The sequence below is a fragment of the Harpia harpyja genome, chromosome 1 (genome assembly GCF_026419915.1).
Source record: "Harpia harpyja isolate bHarHar1 chromosome 1, bHarHar1 primary haplotype, whole genome shotgun sequence".
Classification (NCBI taxonomy): domain Eukaryota; kingdom Metazoa; phylum Chordata; class Aves; order Accipitriformes; family Accipitridae; genus Harpia; species Harpia harpyja.
This window is the reverse complement of record NC_068940.1, coordinates 96,764,166-96,785,356: the sequence shown is the minus strand read 5'-3', so window position 1 is coordinate 96,785,356 and position 21,191 is coordinate 96,764,166. Positions and strand designations below refer to the sequence as shown.

Here is a 21,191-nt window from a genome sequence, read left to right as displayed (position 1 = left end):
TATTTTAAATGAGAAAGTCCTCAGTGACTTGAAATATTCAGTACACCAATAATATTTCTCAGTGATCATTTTCTAATCCTACCTATTGCAAGCTCCCATAATAATAGATTAAAACAAAGAACAGATTTGATTTGCATTTTCTAAAAGTCTCATTTATTTTTGCCTTATTTATGTAAAGGTATGAAACATCTTTTTCAAGTTCTATACACTGCTTTGCTTTTTTTTTTTTTTCTTTTCTTTTTCAAGACAGTTGTTATTGGGTTGATCATATTAGTCTGTGGAGTATGCTGACAGAGTAAGAGACTTTATTATTTTTTTTAAATAAAATAATAACTTAGGTTTTATTTGATGTATAATTCCATCCCTGTTCTGTGGCAAAACATACATGTTTTACATCTTTTATATTTACAATTTGTTTGTGGAGTGGCAATACCCAGAGCCTTCTCGGCTTGGCTTACCTTCCAAACACAGAGGTGCAGAGACAGCCCTCCTTCCGCACTACTTGTTGATAAAATCTTGTTTCTTTGCGCCTTGGAATGGATCTCCCAGGTAAGAGCACGATGGCCGCAAACGACATCCAAGATCAGAGCGCTCTCTGTTAGGAGACCGCGGTTACTCTGATGTGACCGTGAAGGCCCATTCCTGCAATACGTGGGCTTGTAGGTATCCCACCGAATGGGAAGCTCGCATGCCTAAGAGTAGCTCCTGGGAATACAGGCTGCAGGGTCACCCTCTCTGTTTGTCAGTACAGCATGAACACCATAAACACTCAATGGAGGACAGTGACATCTGAAAGTAGATGAAGAACAGTCACAAGCATGCACCTGCAGCCAGGGAGGACAGGGCCCCAGCACACAAATACGGGCGTCCTCCACCCACAGAGCCAGCGCTAACAGGAACGGTGGCTGCGTTTCCAGAGTAAATAAACTCCCGTCCTCATTGGAGTTCATCATCTAGCTTGACAGCTTGCTAAATTGCGTACCAGCAGGGTTTTTTAATGAGCGGAGTCCCACTGAACTCCTTGCTTCACAGCCGCTGGTGCTGATCCAGCTATCTCTGGGCCCGCGTCCTCAGGGGTGCTGGGCGGGAGGTCACGCAGCAGGGCAGGGGCTGCGGCATCACAGCCCCCAGCCACGGTAGCCACAGTTCCCACAGCTCGCCAGCTTGCTCAGCCACCTCCTCCACCCAGGCTGTGGTGGGGACAAGCCTCCTCCCCGAAATCCTCTCACTGCTGCCTGACGGCATCAGCTGGAGCCTCCTCCGAAGGCCCGATGCTGCCCTTGTGTATTGGTTTTGTGTGGCAAGGTTTTGGTAGCTGGGGGGGTTACAGGGGTGGCTTCTGTAAGAAGCTGCTGGAAGCTTCCCCTGTGTTCGAGAGAGCCCATACCAGCCGGCTCTAAGACGGACCCGCCGCTGGCCAAGGCCGAGCCAATCAGCGATAGTGGTAGCGCCTCTGTGATAACATTTTTAAGAAGGAAAAAAAGTTGGGACGGAGGTATTCGGCAGCCGGAGAGAGGAGTGAGAACATGTAAGAGAAACAACCCTGCGGACACCAAGGTCAGTGAAGAACGAGGGGGAGGAGATGCTCCAGGCGCCGGAGCAGAGATTCCCCTGCAGCCCGTGGGGAAGACCATGGTGAGGCAGGCTGTCCCCTGCAGCCCATGGAGGACCACGGTGGAGCAGATCTCCACCTGCAGCCCGGGGAGGACCCCACGCCAGAGCAGGTGGGTTCCTGAAGGAGGCTGTGACCCCGTGGGAACCCCGTGCTGGAGCAGGCTCCTGGCAGGACCTGCGGATCTGTGGAGAGAGGAGCCCAGGCTGGAGCAGGTTTTCTGGCAGGACTTGTGACCCCGGGGGGGGCCCACGCTGGAGCAGTCTGTGCCTGAAGGACTGCACACCGTGGAAAGGACCCATGCTGGAGCAGTTCGTGAAGAACTGCAGTCCGTGGGAAGGACCCACGTTGGAGAAGTTCGTGGAGGACTGTCTCCTGTGGGTGGGACCCCATGCTGGAGCAGGGGAAGAGTGTGATGAGTCCTCCCCCTGAGGAGGATGAAGCGGCAGAAAATAACATGTGATGAACTGACCGTAAACCCCATTCCCCGTCCCCCTGTGCCGCTGGGGGGGGGTTGGTAGAGAATCCGGGAGTGAAGTTGTGCCCGGGAAGAAGGGAGGGGTGGAGGGGAGGTGTTCTGAGATTTGGTTTTATTTCTCATTACCCTACTCCGGTTGATTTGTAATAAATCAAGTTAATTTTCCCCAAACTGAGTCTGTTTTGCCCGTGACGGTAATTGGTGAGTGATCTCTCCTATCCTTATCTTGACCCACAAGCTCTTTGTTATATTTTCTCTCCCCTGTCCAGCTGAGAAGGAGGGGGAGTGACAGAACGGCTCTGGTGGGCACCTGGCGTCCAGCCAGGGTTAACCCATCACACCTTGCTGCATGTTAGGGCTCCCACGAGGGAATTTTTAGCAGAGTTTACCTCCGTGAACACCAGCTGCAGGTGCTCCAACAGGAAAGTAATGTAGGTGTGCTGCTGGATTTGGCCTCACGCTGACCACTGAAGACAGTGGGGCGTAAATAGCTTCAGGTGCTTATGGGTGACCACAGCTGTGGTACTGCAGCTCAAGAGCAGAGTGCAGAAGACAGGAGACATCCAAAATACTTTAATAGGAGTTGTTGGGCCTGTAGTCTATATTTTTTTGCATTTTGCAGAATCTAGATGCAAACTAACTAAGCAAAGATCCCCTCCACGCAACCAAAATAAAAATGAGGATTGAGTGACAAGAAAACAAAGCATAGCAGTTCATACTTTGATTTTTCACTATTTTAAAACCATATACAGGCCTGAAGCCAGTGGGTGCATTTTTTTAAACGGCAAAGAATGTAAATATTCAAAATCTGGGTAGCACCTATTTCTGGAAAATGTAACGCACAGTCCTCAGACTCCAGTTCAGTACTCCCAACGTAGGAGTGGGAGGACTGCATTCACGAGACATGAATTAGGGCCTAAAAATAGGTCCTAGTAATAAAGGAGAAGATAATTTCAAGTTTCAGCATTGCCAGTTTCGGAATAGAGCTTCCTTTAGTGGAAATCCATTTTGCAAGTGTGTGAACCTACCCCCAGGCCCCAGATAAACATCAGGTAAGACCCGTCTTCCTTGCTGATGGAGCTGGGGGAACCAACAGGCCACTGTGCTCCCACCATACTACCGGGAGACATAGGAGAAACATGGCTCTCTGACTCCCTAGTGATACATCTCTCACAGGTTCATGTGAGCACATCCAGCAGAACTGGCTGCGATTTGTACCATCCTGTGACCCCCTGTTTTGGGTTTGTGTGGCGAGTTTTGGTAGCGGGGGGGTGGCTCCTGTGAGAAGCTGCTAGAAACTTCTCTGGCTCCAAGTCGCACCCGCCTCTGGCCCAGGCCGAGCCCATCAGCGACGGTGGTAGCGCCTCTGGGAGAACAGATTTAAGAAGGGGAACCTGCAGCGGGGGAAGAGATTGGAATGTGACAGGAACACGTAAGCAGATACCAAGGTCAGTGAAGAAGGAGGGTACAGCGGCGCACCGGAGGAGGGGATGCCCCTGCAGCCCGTGGTGAGACGGCAGGCTGTCCCCCCCCAGCCCATGGAGGGGAGCGGGGGAGCAGATGCCCACCTGCAGCCCGGGGAGAGAGGAGCCCACGCCGGAGCAGGGGGATGCCCCCCAAGATGGCCGTGACTCCATGGGAAAGCCCGCACTGGAGCAGTCTGTGCCTGAAGGACTGCGGCCTGCGGAAAGGACGCACGCCAGGGAAGTTTGTGAAGAACTGCAGCCCGTGGGAAGGACTCACGTTGGAGAAGTTCATGGAGAACTGTCTCCTGTGGGAGGGACCCCACGCCGGAGCAGGGGATGAGTGAGGAGTCCTGCCCCTGAGGAGGAAGGAGCGGCAGAGACAACGCGTGATGAACTGACCACAACCCCCATATTCCCCGTCCCCCTGCGCCACTGCGGGGGAGGAGGTAGAGAATTCAGGAATGGAGTTGAGCCTGGGAAGGAGGAGGGGAGAGGGGGAAAGGTGTTCTAAGGTTTGGGTTTACTTCTCATTATCCCTGTTTTGATTTGATTGGTAGTAAATTAAATTGATTTTGTTTTTTCCCCAAGTTGAGTCTGTCTTTTGCCTGTGACCATAAGTGGTGAGTGATCTCTCCCTGTCCTTGTCTTGACCCACGAGCTTTTCTTTATATTTTCTCCTACTCATCCCATCGGGGCCAGCGGGGAGGAGTGAGCAAGCGGCTTTGTAATGCTTTGTTACCAGATGGGCTTGAACCACGACACCCCAACATTTCAGCAGCTCCCTAGCACATGCCGAACTGAAGTCCCTGACCTGCACCTGGACAGACACACACAGAATTCATGGACTTCTTCATAAAAGACTGCCTGGCCATGGTCAATGGAAAACACGCGCAGAAGGCAATATAGGTAAGTGTCTCGCATGCGAATCTCATGTCAGCTTTCCCTCTGGTGAGCAGATTGTCGTAGGTGGGGTCTTGCATCCCCACTAAGCCCCATCAACACTTGAGACATTGCATCTTCTAAAGAAACACTCTGTTGCCCCAAAACTCAGCCTAACCAAGTTGCATCAGAGTCAGCTGCTCCTTGCTGATACATTGCTGTCCAAAGACAGCAGCTAAGGGGACCAGCTGGAGGCTGAGAAGAGAGCCATGCATATGGGCAATACAATGCTGTAAGAAAATAAACATCTGCAAGAGAGGAAATCTCTTAAAAAACAAACATAAAAAAAGAGGCAGTCAGGAGAGCAAGATGCTATATCTCCTGAAAGGCCTGCTGGAATATTTAAAATTAGTTCTTCCTGGAGAAAGAAATGAGCGCTAGAGACTATTTCAAAATGCTTCATGGGCTCCATTGGTCACAGCCACACTTGTTCTGCGCACTCTGGGAAACCGGCAGACTGGAATCACAGCCCCAGAAAGGCGCTTCACATTGCTAATTCTAGCTGAAATGAAGTTTTCTGCACACGTTATTTCTTATTCATGTTTGAAATTATTTTTTAATCCAGTACCTACAAAGATCAGAGTTGTGAAAGAAATAAAAAAATCAGTTAAAAATCCGCCATTAGCTGTTTTCTTTCCTCTTATATTTCCATAATGAAAATACTTATATGATTTTACAGTATGATTCCAAAACCTGCAGTAACCCTATTGAGAATCGTTTGGAGGTCTCACAGTTTTTGGAAGGCTCAGACTGCATGAATAACAGAAATGCATATTTGCAAGAGACTCCAGCAGCCAGCTGACACTGTCAGGCCTCTAACCGATGTAAGACATTACATATGGGAGAGCCTGAATACCTCCCTTTTTTCCAGTTCAGGCCAAAGAGAACAGGGTCCTTTGGATGGACAAGTCCATGTGGGTATCAGCTGCAGTAGAAAGGAGAAACAAGCAATTTCTGCATAAATTATGTGACACTTGGAGACAGCCGGTTCCTTTTGGAGAAATAAATCCTCTGTGTGCTGCTACCTGGTGCTTGAGATCATGACTAGGACAGTAGGTGGGATGAGCAAAGAAATTATTTTATTCACTACTTTTCTACCTGTCCTGCCAAATGTACAATGTCTTGGCAAAATTTCTCTTCCACTATCCCTTCACACTGTGCGTCAGGGAGAGGGGAGAGAAAGTTTGCCATCCCACGGTTTCCAGCCGGAAACAGGTAATGGCAAATGGGTACTTGATCCCCCTTCAATCCCTCAAAATCTCAATCCCAACTATATCAAAAAACATGCACAGCAAGTGCAGCAGAGAAAAATGCTCCCCGCAGAAGCTCTGAGCAAGCAGGCTTCAAGTGGAAATCTTGACAAGGAGTTGAGGGAAGCTCAGACCTGAACTTCTGAAGGAGGATGGTCCTTTCACTGCCACCAGTAGCTGGTACAGTTGCAGGTCCTGTAATGTGATTTTCTGAAAACCATAGATTTCGGCATCCTACGACTGGATGAAAATGTTGGATTTATTTACTTTTCATAAATATACAAATATATGTATGTTTCTATCCTGCATCTTTGCAAAGAAAATTTCAAAAATATAAACTGATGAAAGCTCTGCAAAAGAAACAATTCATCCACCATTATCTTTTCCCTGCCACAGTTCCTTTAAGTTGATTCTTGAAATAAATGGACACCTGAGGTCCCAAATTCTACAAAAGAACACGAGTTGTGGAGTTCTTGACTTTCACTATTTCACCGCAGCCCATCTGCATGGATTTATTTTCAGGCTAAGAGCCCAGATAATGCAGTGTGTAACATTTCACCCTTAAAAACCCCAGTTATAATAAAGAACAAACAATAATCATGATGGGTACAAGATGCAAAGAGATGAATTACAAGGCAGATGTTCAATCTTGTCTTTTCAGCTGAGATTATAAATGGTCTGAGCCCAAGAGAAAAATTCAGAGCCTGAAACTGAAGGTTTGCTAATTAATCAGTTATAACAGCATAGGGGATTACAAAACATGATTAAAACACACTGAAAACAAGAAAGACAAAGGAAGATGACGAAGGAAGTATGGAAGCAGCTCTGTCAACAGAGAAACTTCTCTACACAAGCTGGTGAAAATGATGCAGCTCTTAAAAAACTTGTGCTTAAGAAGTAAAAACCAACTACAACAACGAAAAGACAATGTTATGAACTAAATCAATTCCTGGAAATTTGGCCCTATGTTCATTAAAAAAATCGGGGTTTAATCCAAGCTCCTTATGAAGCCTAGGACAAAACTTCCACTGAGTTCAGCCCTTTATATAAATATGCATGTACGTTAACACATGCGTTGCTGGAGCACATATTGGCACGTTAATATGCATGGTACTAGAGTGTCTGTGTTTAAGTATATAAATAGAAATTGAATACAAACATATGCATTCATAGCTTTGAAGTTCCATTAGTAACAAAACAGTGTAGAGAAATTATTAGCATTTTTACATGATGATTTCTGTTTAAGTCAGATACTGAACTGCTACTGATACTTCCAAGGCATTCAACAGATGGGGAGTCTAGACTGATAACTTCTGTGCTATGCAAGTATATTTTTAAACCTCCTTTAATGTTAAAATTCTGATGCTGTGCTGTAGGGATGAAATAAAGTGCTTTCCCGAGTGTGCAGTTTTAACTTCCTTGTTTTCTTTTTGAAACTCTTAATTTGGCAGTGATCCACTACTGATAGTGCCAGTTAGCATGACCCTAACCCCTATAAAAATTACCAGAGGTCAATCTGCACTGAAGACAACGTGACCACCCATGGGAGGATGACCTATGGGAGGAAGGTCCTGTAAGCGGTAGGGCCTGGTGCTCCTGAAAGACTCCCTTGTGACAGTGCAGGATTGGGCTCCTATTCTCTTCGCCTTGATTCTGTTCTCAATCTTTCTCTCTTTTCTAGTGGAAACAAAAAAGGAAATTGTTCTTTTGTTCGCAAATTCTCAGCAATGTTGATGCATGCATATTTTCTGTAATATTAACTACGCAACAAAAATGAATCTATAACCTTAATGTACATAATGGATGAAAGTGAACATTATAGAAGTTAAGATAGAAGATATTTTTTCTAGTTCTTTTCTAGTTTTGGAAAATGAACGCAATAAAGTGGTATCCCTTTAGAAATACCGCTGCTTACTATTTATGCAATTTTAAACTATATTATTCCGGTAGCACTTATTTGCGTGTTCATTGTTTGCCCTAAGAGACCTTCATTTTTTCAAAGTATGAACTTATTCTAGATTTAAAATGGTAAGAGCAAACTCATGTAAAAACATAATGAAATCACCTTCAAATCTGCTTACATTCTCACTTTTCATACAAACCCCCATCATAAAAATAATCTCCCAAATTTCTCTGAGATTATTCCATCAAATCCCATGCCCATCAAATCCTAAAACATGCTCCACCTGCTAGTGAAACTATCACAGTAATTGTCTGGGCTTTTATCTAATGAATATGCATTACAGCAGTCAAAACAAAATTCTAACTTAATCTACATTACTGGGAAAAGTTTCTTAAACAAGCTGTTGCAGGGAAATTTATGTAATATGTTGTCAACATTCGGCAGAGACAAGCTGTCTGCTAGAAAGGGCTGATGGAAACCAGTTCCCTACATTTGGGCAGGGAGCCATATTGTTGCTACCCTTAAGCCATGCTTTTGGCCACAGATGCGCTGAGAGCATCACATCTCGGCATGCCTTTAGGGTGCCTTTCCACCTGCACTTCATCTCTGTGTAAAAGGCCTGTGCTGATGATCACTGAAAAGTCTCTTTTTGCCATGTGGGTTTCAGTGAGTCATCATCATCTCTCCCACAATGCGCAGACTCACTGATACCTGCTGGAGCACGGGGAAATGACAGATGGAAATTCAGTTGATTGTCTGTACGCGGTCTGTGCGTGACTGCACCTGCAGACAGGTATGCGCCTAATGCCAGCATTTGCAACAATATAGTATGGGGCAAACCAACAAAAGGAAAATTATTTGAAACCAAGATTAACAAGATAAACCAAGATTAACAAACCACTATTTTCATCCAACTGCCTGCATATGATGCAGAGATTGACTTTCTATAATGGCCATCAGAATAATAGTCTGTCTCAGTCCCGTACCTTTACTTTTTGCTGTCTCCCATTTCTGTCTGAACAGCACAGAAACCAACTTCACATGCCAGTGTCAGAGAAACATCTATTCAGTTCAGGAAGTGGTAGGAAGATCAGTTTAGATATGCTAAGACAGAATGAGCCCTAAGAAATAGGTGTTGGCACGTAAGCGCATTACAAATTTTTTTGTACGTGGAAAATTTTTAGGAAAAGAATAGTAACTTCTTATCCAGTTTCTGATTCCACACAAAAAATTAAGTGCCTGCATATTAGTATGCAGATCTTGTTACTTATTATTTACTGCTTTTCTGAGCAGCAATGGAATGACTGAACAAGTGATTTTGCTGAACCAAGGCCATACATTACCCCCCCAAAGACCTTTGGTGATATATTGGTCCTATCCAGCCACCAATCTCATACATACTTTCATTTTCATAATTTGTATGAATAACAGCTGCTTCAATAGGTGGGGATGCAAACAAGGGGATTAAGATAAAAGCAACAAGGGGAAGAAAGAGACGGGTGTTTTGGTAAAGACAGAAATAAATTCAAAAAGTGCAAATAGGTGATAAACACATGGATTTTCAGGGTTACATACACTATGTTTTATTTTAAGAGTGGCTTTTTGGAGCCTCTGCGGTTATCTTTTAATCATTAACAATAAATTGAGATAGCTTCTATAGTGTTTAATTCATGTTCCCATTAAAACAGCGCTCCACAAGACCTGAAACAGTGTGTAATTTGTTGCTTCTTGCTTGCAGTTAATTTTGGAGATTCTTGATGAGGGCTTGGAGTTTTTTGAGGCAAAATTAAAGTAATAATGTATAGGGAACAGATTTTTTTTAATTGTTTTTAGCTTTTAGAATTACTTTCCTAGATCTAGAAACCAGGGCTTGGTTCTTTTTTTTCCATCTTAGAATTGTCTGCCACATCTTAGTCAAAGAATTATCTTATGGTTAAATAGTACGGTCAATTTACAGTGGTTTTAGCTAAAGTGGAATAGTCTCCTGGTCTTCCAAGAAGCACCTGCATATACAAAATTGATGAATTACAGGCAAGGCACAAATGTAGGCACTTTTACTAAGATTTTTAATGGAAATAAAAGTTATGAAATTTAGATAATATTTAATCCTATGGAAATTAAGTGGTTCATCTAAAAGGACAAATCTCCTTTAAAAAAAAAAAAAGAAAATCTGTAATAGTTTCAGTCAATTCCATAAGCAAATTCTCATAGTATCTGAAGGAAGTAATGAAGGAAGTAATGTATGTTATAAAAAAAGAGTTATTCTACAGACTTGTCAGCAATGTGCTGCTAATATTGAAGAAAGAGTTGCCTTTTAAATGTAAACTCGGATACACAGAAACCTTGCCCTCAGCATGTCTAACAAGCCATTCTGGGAGAAATCAAAAGCCTTCCAGGAGCTGAAGAGCAAATGTGATTTAACACCAAGGAAGAATCTGATCCCATGCATTCGTTCGCACACAAAATAAATAAATAAAAAGCCCTCTTCTTTCAAACACCACCAGGCAGAACCGCTTTGCAAACAAATGCAGCAGGCTGCCTTGCAGGCAGGGATTACACCTGCTCCTGGCTGTGAGCACCCGCTGCCGGCGTGCAGCGTGGCACACTGGCTGCCTTGAAACGAGCAGCGCTCCCACGGACCTGCCATGTCACATGAGTATTTCGCAGTGAGAAACCCGAGCGATGTGATGCAACCACAGATGTGATGCAGCTACAGAAAAGATAGGTACGAACTAGAAACAGGTTCATTTGATACTTGAAACTGGAGCGACAGACTCCTGAATTCCTACCTCTTGCTAATTAATTCTGCAACAACAGATTTATTAACTGCTCTGACTCAGTTTCCCCCTCCGTAAACTGGGGGAATGTGCCCTCTCTGTCTGTGAGAGTTAATAACAACTTTTCATAAATACTCTGAGCCTGTACCTAGTATGATTACACTGATGCATTTTTATTAACTCTGGGCAATAAGAGTCCTTGCTGGCTGGGATGAGTTGCAATTATCTGAAGAGAAGGATGATCTTAAGTCACTGGCAGGGAAAAATAGTCCAATGTGCCTTACAACATAAAAGTATAAATTTAATAAGGAATTCAGGGGTAGCCTTCAGGAAAATCTGCCAAAACTTCTTTGTCTATGGTTTCCTACCCCATTTAAGCAGAATGTATCACCTGCTTAAAAATGTGCCTAGGCTAACCAATCTATAAAGCAGTGTTCTGTTAAACTACTTCTATCACTAACCACATTTCTAAACTGCAAAAGGCTATTTCATTTCTGTCTAATCAAACCCAGTGTACATTTTTTAAAATCCCCACTTTTTTTTTTTTTTGACACCTAATAACCATCTTCTGGTAACTGGTACTATTAGTATGTTACTGCGTGTTTTTACCTTACAGTTTACACCTTGTGCTATAACATGCAAAGATTCCAAAATTCTTCAGTTTTTTAGCAAAATTAATGCAGAGCTAAAGTCTCATTTAAAAAGTATTATTGGCAGGATACAAGTTAACCTAGAAAGACTAGCTTTTGACTTGTTCTGGCAGAACTGAAATGCTTCACATTTATGACTGAATACTGTATATTCCCTCTTCTTCCTGTATATGAAATCTAAAGGATTTGCACAGTGAAACTTTTTTTTTTTTTAAATTATCAAATGACTTGTGCTCACGGATTTCTGCTGAAGGCACAAAAAGTGCTCCTTGTGGGCACAGCACCAGGTAAAGCAAACCTCTGTCATACAGCTGTAAAAACTGGTCATTATAAATGTGAATTGAAAATGACTCAAGTATCTTGATTTGAGAAACGAGATTCTAGGGACACACATCAGATGCTTTAGCATAAATAAATGATAAACACAGATCAATCAATAATCTTTGCAGCAGTTGCAGCTAGAGGAGACCTGCTGTCAGTGATATTAGAGAACACTCCCTTTTTGTACTGTTTCTTTTAAACTCCTAAATCCACAAGCAGCAAGAGCTGAGCTCCAATTTAATTACTGTCTGCGGTGCTCAACAATGGAGGCAACGCAGACCACTGCAGCTCTGCCCCTAGCCTCCCAAAATCACCATTCATATGAACGTGTAAATAGCAATTCATGATTGGCATGACAGAAGGAAATTACAACCTGGAAATCAGCTAATGAAAGTTAATTTCATTTCAATATTGTTCAAGAATCCATCGGCATTTTGCCTGGCAGTTTGTGGCAGGGCTGCTGGCATGGATGTAAAACGGAGCACGAGCTCAGGGTTAGCTTCTGCTCCCAGTTATGTCAGTTCTTCCCTAAGTTTCAGCTGGAGAAAGATCAGCACACAAAGAAACTTAAGACCAAATCCACCTTTTCGGTAAAGGTTCGGGGTTTCCTGACATGGGTATTACAGGCTCCTGCATAAGCCTCTGCCTTCACCATTCTGAATTACTTAGCTACTCAGAAAACATATCTAGAGAAATAGAACATAGAAATATCCTAAAAAATCTGGCTTATAAGACGTTTCTTTCATTTGTTTATTTCTCACTCTAAAACAATCTTATAATCCTCGTGCAGTTGTGCCTTTGTGATTTGTCTGCAAGACTATTAGTATTACATAGAGGAAGATCATACACAAATCCTATGAGAATGTTTATATATATATATATATAAAATTACAAATTCATACAGCATGGATGGATGGATGTGTATAAATAAACAAATGATACAAATGTATTTTATTTTTACATCTCTAAACAAAATCCTTCATTGTAATATAAAAATTAATCCCTCATGTAAATATTTTTTGGACTCTACAGGCTTTAAAACCCTTTGTCTAATATAACTTGGGAGTTTATTATAGTCATTCATTTAATACAGCTAGACAGCTGAAGCAAAAGTTTACATTTCATACAAAAATGTATATATGTACATATATATTTAGGCACAGACACCCATGGATATAGCAGCACAGTTCTGCCACCCTGACTCATGCTGAGAAGTTTCAGTTTCAATTTTACTGTGAGTAGGGGCAGCAGCATCAGGCCTTACACAAAGGTAACACATTATTACAGTTCGCTTAATAGCCATCATTTTACATTTGTTAAACCCCACTATTTAAGGAATAAGTAGCTATTTCACAGCATCTGAGAAGTGGTAAGAAGCGGGCAATTGCATAAAATTAGTTGTGTGTAAATCTCTTTCTCTGGAGATGGAGATAAAGTATCTGTCAAATTCTACTTCTTTATTCCCACACTTCCCAGCATCTTTGACTCTTCATGTTGATGTTTCATGAGCACTTAAAAGAAAGGTGACTCTGCTAATAATCTTGAGCACCATTTCTCTTATAAGGAACAAAGATGATGTAAAAATGGAGAAAAAATATCACACTTCATCACGAAGTGTTTTGCTGAGCTCTACTTATTGCTCCCTCCTCATTCCTGAACCACAAATAAAACGCCACCAGCACGTACTGCAGGTTTCAGAAACAGCACTCACAAGTGGCACAACTCCAAAATCAGAGGCAATATTTGGTACAGCATTGGGACCAAACCCTAACCCAGCAGGAACACTTTCACAAAGACAGACTATGGTTTGCAGGGGTAACCCCCTACTACACAATATTCATCTGAAGATGACGGACTAGCAGTCACGCCAGTAACTGTGGTTTTTTTCTTCCTGACAAATGATCACGTGTTTGTAAACTTCGTTTTCACCCCCTTTTATCCTACTCTTTTGTTTCTTTTTCCAAGGGAATAAGAAACGGGGGGGGTATTAATTTTTATTGTTATCCTCCTAACCTCACTACAGCATCAAAGGAAGAGACTGGGAATCAGTCTCAATTTCGGTCTATTTTTACATACATCATGCAGGGAAGGCGTTGAGTAGGAACAGAGAGGAAGGCGACTTAAAAAGCCGTCAGGAATATTCCAAGGAAACGCGCCTGCCTTCCTCGCAGCTGTGTTCCTGGTTTTGGGAGGCACACGGGCGGAGGGATGCGCATTGCCACCGCCGCGAAGCCGAGCAGAAAGGCACCTCCTGAACCGCCGTGCTACAGCTTCGGCTGTGGAAACAGAGGAGAGTGCAAACAGCCTCACAGTGAACAGGAGCGATTAAACAGCCTACAAATCATCTTTCCACGTAATCCAAGTAAGTCAGGAGTCAGATAATTTCCTGAAAAAGACGATTCATATCTCATATTAAAAAAAACAAATCCTTCTTAGTGTATCCTACCTAAAGCCAAAGCCTACATTCACTGAAGCGAGCGGCAAACTTTTCAGCGTTAGTCTCAGCTGACCTAATCAAATCCCTCGACTTCCTACACATATGTAAGTTTTGTTTTTCCGTACCTTGAATGAATGAATTCCCCAGGCCAGCTACATACTGTCTCAACAGAAAAAGTACTTCCAACCCTATTAAACATGCTGAAATTCTGTTTCCTTAAAGGCCTCTGTCTTTGTAAATAAAAAAATCAGGAATGAATTAGAGTAGCCTGTTTACCTTCTTTATAATCTTTCCTTCTTTAATATAATTTTACTGTATTCTTTCTTAAGTTTATCTCCAAAGTAAACAATATAAATCTTATCAATTTTCTTCTACTGAAATTTTACACATCTCTAATCCCTTTTGCCATATGTCTCTGAATCCTCACTATTTCTAGTACGCATTTGGGAGCTAGAACAGCCAGGATGAAACAGAATACACCCAGTGAAAATACACCTTTCATTCATTAATGACACCGTAATATCTTCAATATTAGCCATCCTGCTCTTCACGCACTCTGCCCTGCTCTATGCTTCCCTTGTTATCACGCTTTACTTAGCAGAGATTTTCATTAAACCATCCACAGTGATGTCCAGTTCTTAGTCCGGAGCGGGTATTGTTAACTCAGGGCCCAAAAATACGTCTTCATATTTCAAAGCCATTGTAAGAAGTAAGAAATTCTAGACTGACTGAATGACAATGATAACGCCATCCATTTAATGCTTTCTGCTAAAGCATTAAATTTGGTTATTTTATGACTTGGGGAGGGTTCTCTATTAGTATGGGTTGACAAGCTGCTTCTGCGAGTTAACACAGCCGTCTTTTTAATATACTATATATCACAATATGCTGTTAAAACTCCTCTGGGTTGGCTGCTGCGTTTCAAATTCATACAGCTGGGAACAAAGGTCAGCCAGAGCAGGAAGGTAAGCACTTTATTATCGGAACTTAAATAATTTGCAGGCAAACCGTGCTGTTCTACAGAGAAAACATCAAGTTCATCACAGATGCCTTGAGAATAATCTATCTACTGATGCCTATTAGCTTTTTTTGTCTGGATAACTAGTAGTTTACACTGAAAAAACAATAAACTGCCTGAAAGTTTGTAGAGATAGTTAGCTGTAAACATAAGGATCAATTCAGGTTCATTACTACTCGCAAAACCTATACGATACTGGACAGCAGTAATTCAAAAGTATTACAATTAACAGAGATCAGACAGATATTCTAATGTTCACTTTTTTAATGCAACTTGCTAACCTAAAGGGCATTAAAGGAACCTAAGAAAACAGTTTGCACAAACCTTCAGTAGCTTTGGTATTTCACAAGGCAATTTGATCTGACCTTTAATTTTTAGTGCAGCGTTTTCCATTTGTAGGGTATCACTTCAGAAAGGGCTGCCATTAAGTATTTTATAAACTCCATTAATGTCACTTAAACTGCAATATGTATGCAAAGCTTGCTCTCACCTTATGGGAGAATTTCCCTACCCAAATCACCAAGGAGAAGCTACAAAATTTTAAGCAATATGAAGCAACTTCCAACAGTATGATACTTGGCCACTAGCTTTATGTGCCTCTGCATCGCCACTGAAGAAAGCAAAACATCTGACAATTTATGTGGTCAAAAAGGTAAAAATGGCTATATATGTCATTGCTCATGTAAGATACGGTCAATATTTATATTAATGCTTTTTTTACTTAAATAATTAATACTTTGAGGTAAAGTTGAAATATTTTGTTCTCTCTCAAAGTAAAATGTGCCATTTTATTGTCCTCACTCTTACATGCTGTTGCTAGGAAGATACAACTCTGCTATAACCTAATCGTCTGCTATTTAGATATGGGCTCATGAATCCCATATTTTTATTCTAAATTTAAGTTCAGTCATCGTAGCTAATGTCCTTGATGCTATCTCAAATTGCTGTCATTACACGGATCACTAGAAATTGGAGGTAATAGTAAAAAAGAAGAAAGAAAGGTACCAAATTAGATGATGGATAAAGGTTTAATCAATTTAATTTTATCACCAAATCCAGTCTCTTCCTCTCCAGCTGTCAGGGGACGAGATAAGCGGAACACATCTTGAAGCACGACGCAATCCTGTTGTGGGGAAGGAGTTGTGTCCCTGAACCTCGCCAAGATGAAACACGCTCATTTATTACTTTGGCATTGCAGGATGATGAAGAACCAAGCTGGTTTCCTCCCTCCGTCCTCAGCACAATCTTTCTATTTCATTAATTTTTCATGGAATTTCATTTCACAATCCTTTTGCCTCTCTCACCCGCTTGCTGCCCTTATTTAGTTTATTCTGTCAACTTTTATTTCGTGTCCCGTTGTATCAGCAGCGACCTCGGCCATGGCCTTCTACCATATCAGGCATACCTGATTCCCTCCTGTTTCCAGTAATTAACTTTAATCGCTAGCTCTATAAAACAGCATTACAAATAAGGTGGCTTATTTGTTGTCTTGTACTGGAAAATAATAACTCATAAGGGGCATATCTCCAATCACCCATTTCATAGTTAACTTTCTATATGTTGATTTCTAAGAAGTTGCCAGAGGCTGCTGAAGTGTGGCCTTTTTAGTGTTATCAGTAAACGGCAACTCTGCTTTTGTTTGGTCTACTTGTAATCATTTATCTCAGAAAACAAGCCTTCTTTTAAAAATCTATACCACAGGCTATGAAATCTGCACAAACTGTGCTGAGGCCACTGTGCTGAATTCTGCCAGTACTCTGCCACATTCCAGAGCCCCGGAGAAAACACAACAAGAACCCACAAATCCAGCAACTTCCTATAAAGCCCTAAAAATTTAAACTGTATTTTTCTAAATTATTAGGCATAGTTTTCTAAACTCTGGTCCTTTTACACACACAGATTAAAAAAAAAAACAAAGCAAAACAAAAAAACAGAGAGACGGAAATATAAAATACCTGTTACTGCTTTTACACGAAATTAGTATGCAGATAATCTGGCAAGCATCTGTATTTATTCCTCCTTAGGTCTTTGAGAAATTAAGATATTTACTTCTCACTGGGAGTTAACTCACTTACTTTCTAAATGACAATAAAAATATTCCTACCTATACTAATTTAACAAACGGCTATGAATATCCACATTTTAGCTTTTTAACACACTTTTTACATGTGGTATAAAACTGAATGAAATCACTGTGCAAATATATGCTTGCAATGTGATCCTCATTGCATGGACATTAAATGTTAATCCTTCAAGGTAGGATCTTTATAATGAAAGGATTGCTGGATTTCATAAGCATAAAAATAAGATGCATGCAAATTAACTACTGGACGATGTCATTGTACACTGGAATCACACTCAGTGTCCTACACTTCTCAGTGCTTGATTTGCATATATGGAAATTCTCTCTCTCTCTGTCTCTTGCAGCATGTGGGTTTTATTTTTTTTTAGCCTAAATACACAGGGAAATATAGCTATTCAGAGAATGTTGTTTGCTCTCCTTGTTTGAACTTGCTTTCTGTCCCCAGGAAACTCCTAAAACAGAGCATCCAGGTACAAAAGAAATGGAGCAAGTGCTATACCCAGACACAGTAATTTATGATTCACACTAACCAGGACAAAAATACAACTGAAAACATGGAAAGTAAATCAGAAGGGGAAAAACAACACTATTAAATAGAGAATAATATCTGCTTCTACTGCTACACATTCCTAGATATTCTATCAGGCGATGTCTCAACCTGGTTTTAAGCACAGTTCATATGTAATGTGTAATAAAATATATTAAGTTGTATAAATAATTTCTTGAGTCCATCTCCTTAAGGAGTGGGGATGTGACAGATAATTTCATTTCCTTACACAGGTTAATACTCAATTTAAATTTAAGACTAGAGTGAATTTCTTTGTCTGCACATATCCATAGGTATCTCTGTGTGTGTGTGTAAACATATGTGTGTAGTTACACACTTTAAAACAGCTACTAAAAGTATTCTTGCTTTAAAGAACAAAATATGTGCTGGAAAATAGTTAAAGGCAAGTGTCTGTGGTGTAACTCTCTACGAAGATTTTTCACAATCTGTTAAATAGATCAAACCTGCAAAATAGTGGAGCCCATATTAATTCTCATAAAGATGTAGTCGTTTATGTGCCTAATGTACATTTTCTTGACTAGTCTCCAGGACAGACAGTTTGTTAAACAACACCTTTGCATTAGATACCATCGAAACCCCCACATCAATATATGATAAGTAAATAACTAGCATAATAGTAAAATCCAACAGGTTTTATACTGGGCATGCCTTAAGTTACAGGCATTTTTTGCCAGCATAAATTTACAGGAAAGTGTGTTTTTATGAATATATACTGTGATGACACAGAAAAGAAGATAAAATCATATGAATGCAAGCATTGCTCCCTGTAATTAGTATACTAACAAACTACGTTATTTGGAAAGTGGTTACAATAGCATTTTTGGAAGAATAAAAAAATGAACTCTTCAAGTGCACTTTCTTATTGATATTTGTCAGTCAAGCACTTTCTAGAATGCCATCAACCTCCAGCTGTGTATTCTGCAAATAGCTGTCATCTACCAAGTTACTGTTTAGCAAGTTTTTGTGTTTTTTACAACATTCAAATTCCACCTTATTTTGGCAAAACATAGAGCAACAAAGGATGCATTAGAAACGTCTTACTGAAAGACCCTCACTTCTGTCTGCTTCTTAGAAACAAAATTAACACAATTTACCTTTATAACAAAGCACCTTTACTCCATTGCACAGGCTAATGGATTACTCTTTTCTCTTGGCCAAGCACAGGGTTGCTAAGGCTAGTTGGGATTCCCGCGAAAAGTAGTTTTGCTAGAACAAATACAGCATAAAGAAGTCTGCAGAGCACCACGTAAGTACAAGCAGATTTAAAGAGACTGAGTATGGGAGCTCTCCCTTTGCTTAATATTTTAAAATTTATTCTGTAATGGAGCGTACAAGACAGCCTTTGTCACCAGGTGTTACAGCATACTACAGATCCGGAGTAACAAGTCAAGGTTACACACCTACTGGAAGTCCTGATTTATCTGCACGTCTGTTGTTTTTACTTGTACGCAGGTCGCTATTTGTTACTATGATTCTGAATATAGAGAGTTCAGGCACCGAAGTTAAAATAGTGACAATCAAGTGATATAGTCTAGCATTTACCATTTGAGCGGTTTTTACTAGTTACTACACAAAACCTGCTTTGACACCTTCCTAAAAAGTTATCAAATACCGTGCTTAGTGGGTACAACATAATCAATATTTAAAGGACACTTGGCTAATGGCGCCTTCCAAATTAGGATTTCTAGAATCAGAAGAAGAAATAGCGCATCCAAAGCATCCACCTGAGTTGACAAGCTAGCTGACTAAAACTTGCGTTAGTCCCACATAATGATGACAATTACAGGTTAGATGATATTTACTGCTTAGATAAACACTTGGAGTTAGCATCTCTGCAATCAAACGCGCTGCAGCTGGGCATCTCTGGCACTCTGCTTCTCCTATCAGTTCATTTTACTTTAAAGTGTTCACAGACTGTTAACTTCGGCTTTTTCAGGCAAAACATCAAAAACCAGGCAGTAGTGTGTCATCCCCTCTACGGGAGAAAACAGGACAGCCTGGCGAAGAGCTTTTATCTAGGGCATATTCCCCGGTCGCAAGGACACCCCGTAGCTTCACTTTTCACGCTTCTGGCAATTAGCGCCTTCCTAGCAAAGCTCTGCTTAGGGAAGGGGAACAGCACCGAAAGAGCCGAACTCGGCGGACCCTCTCAAAAAACCAAAAGAAGAGGTAGTTCGGGGGGGCGCAGCCCGCCGGCCGGGAGCTGCGCGCTGCCCCGGGAGGCTCCGCGCCGCGCTCTGCCCTGCCAGGGGCTCGTCCTGCCCGCCGGTACCGGCCGGCACCGGGGCACAGCGGGACGGGCGGCAGCGCGGGGGGCGGCTGGCGGCGCCGGGGCCGGGCGGGGGGCAGCGCCGGGGCCGGCGAAGCCGCCGGGACAGCTCCGCCGCCGCACCGCGGCTACCTCGGACGGGGGGGGGGGGGGCGGGGGGGGAGCGCTGAGCCCCCCCCGCCCGCCGGCACCCCCGCGGGCTTCAACCTCAGCCCGACACAAAGAGAGGAGGAGAGCAAACGCTGCCCGTCCGCGGGGGAGAGCGGAGGCCCCTCTCCTCCCCGGCTGGACCCCGCCGGTGGCGGATCGGCGCGGCGGGGAAGGCACCGCCCGCCCCGCCCCGGCCGTCGGGGCAGCGGCGGGGCCGGGGCCGGCGTGCGCCGCGCACAGACAATAAAAACGGGAGCAGCCGACGTGTCTGCCGGGGCGTGCGTGCGGGAGACAGGCGGAGAGAGAGGGGGAGGAAAAAGAAAAAAAAAAAAAGAAAAAGGGGGAAAAAAAAATTTCTCGTACCTTTCCTCTTCGATCTCCTCCTCCTCCTCCTCTTGGACTTGCATTTCAGCTGCCCGCTCGGCCCTCCCGACGCCCTGCTGCTGCCCAGGACGGATGTCATGCCTGTACTTCAGCGAAACAGCACCGCGCCGAGATGTTTTCCTCCCGCGGAGTTTCTCCTCTTTCTGGAGGCGGCTTTTATAGCGCGGTGGGTAGGGCTGGGCTGGGCTGGGCTGGGCTGGCCGCTCGGCGCTGCCCAGCGTGGCGGCGAGGGGTCGCGCCTCCGCCCCGACGTGCCGGGCCCGGCCGGGGCGATGCCCGGGGGCGGCCGCGGCGGCTCCGCCGGCCCCGCGCCCACTTTTCGCACCTCTGCGAGTTGCTGGGCACCGGCCGCTTTGAAGCCGACGGCGCGGGGGTGGGGGGAGCGAGGGGGGCGGATTTGCTGCTGCAAAGTCTCCCGCAGCCCAATGGCTCCCGCCGCCCTGCTCTGACATCAGCTCCGCCAGCCCTCGCCCCCAAACTCCGCTCCCCCTGGGCTGCCGGCGCTGCCCGGCTCCCGGGAGAAAGCGAGGGAGAATGGCCCCGGAGGGAATACGAACATCCTGCCGGCTCGTCTGGGAGAAGCCGGAGGGGCAGCTTGCAAGAAGGGAGGCTGCAGGCAGGATTTCAAGCCTTTAATTTTTTTTTTTTCTTTTTTTTTTTTCCCCTGCTTGAGACCATGTGGACACTGAGCGCTCTGCTTCTAGAAACCGAGAAATGCCGCTGCTGTCCTCCCTAACCACTTACTAACTAGTTCACTAATTGCAATGCTTATTATTCCCAGAGAAAGAATGTGAGTTACTGTTGGAGGATCCCTGTATCCACAAACCTTATGCAAGAGGCTAAGTGTAGCGACTCCCCTTGAATCTCCAGTTATTTTTAAGGTACG

At 43.2% G+C, this 21,191-nt stretch overlaps 1 protein-coding gene across 1 annotated transcript in view; it reads right to left on the bottom strand.

The window, feature by feature from the left end:
* The window catches only part of ADARB2 (adenosine deaminase RNA specific B2 (inactive)), a 327,010-nt gene extending 306,392 nt beyond the window's left edge, over positions 1 to 20,618 (bottom strand). The window contains exon 1 of the mRNA XM_052806329.1: positions 20,285 to 20,618. Coding sequence (XP_052662289.1) covers positions 20,285 to 20,384 — 100 coding nt within the window. The 5' untranslated portion in view covers positions 20,385 to 20,618. The remainder of the gene's footprint in view (positions 1 to 20,284) is intronic.
* Positions 20,619 to 21,191: the final 573 nt, after the last annotated feature.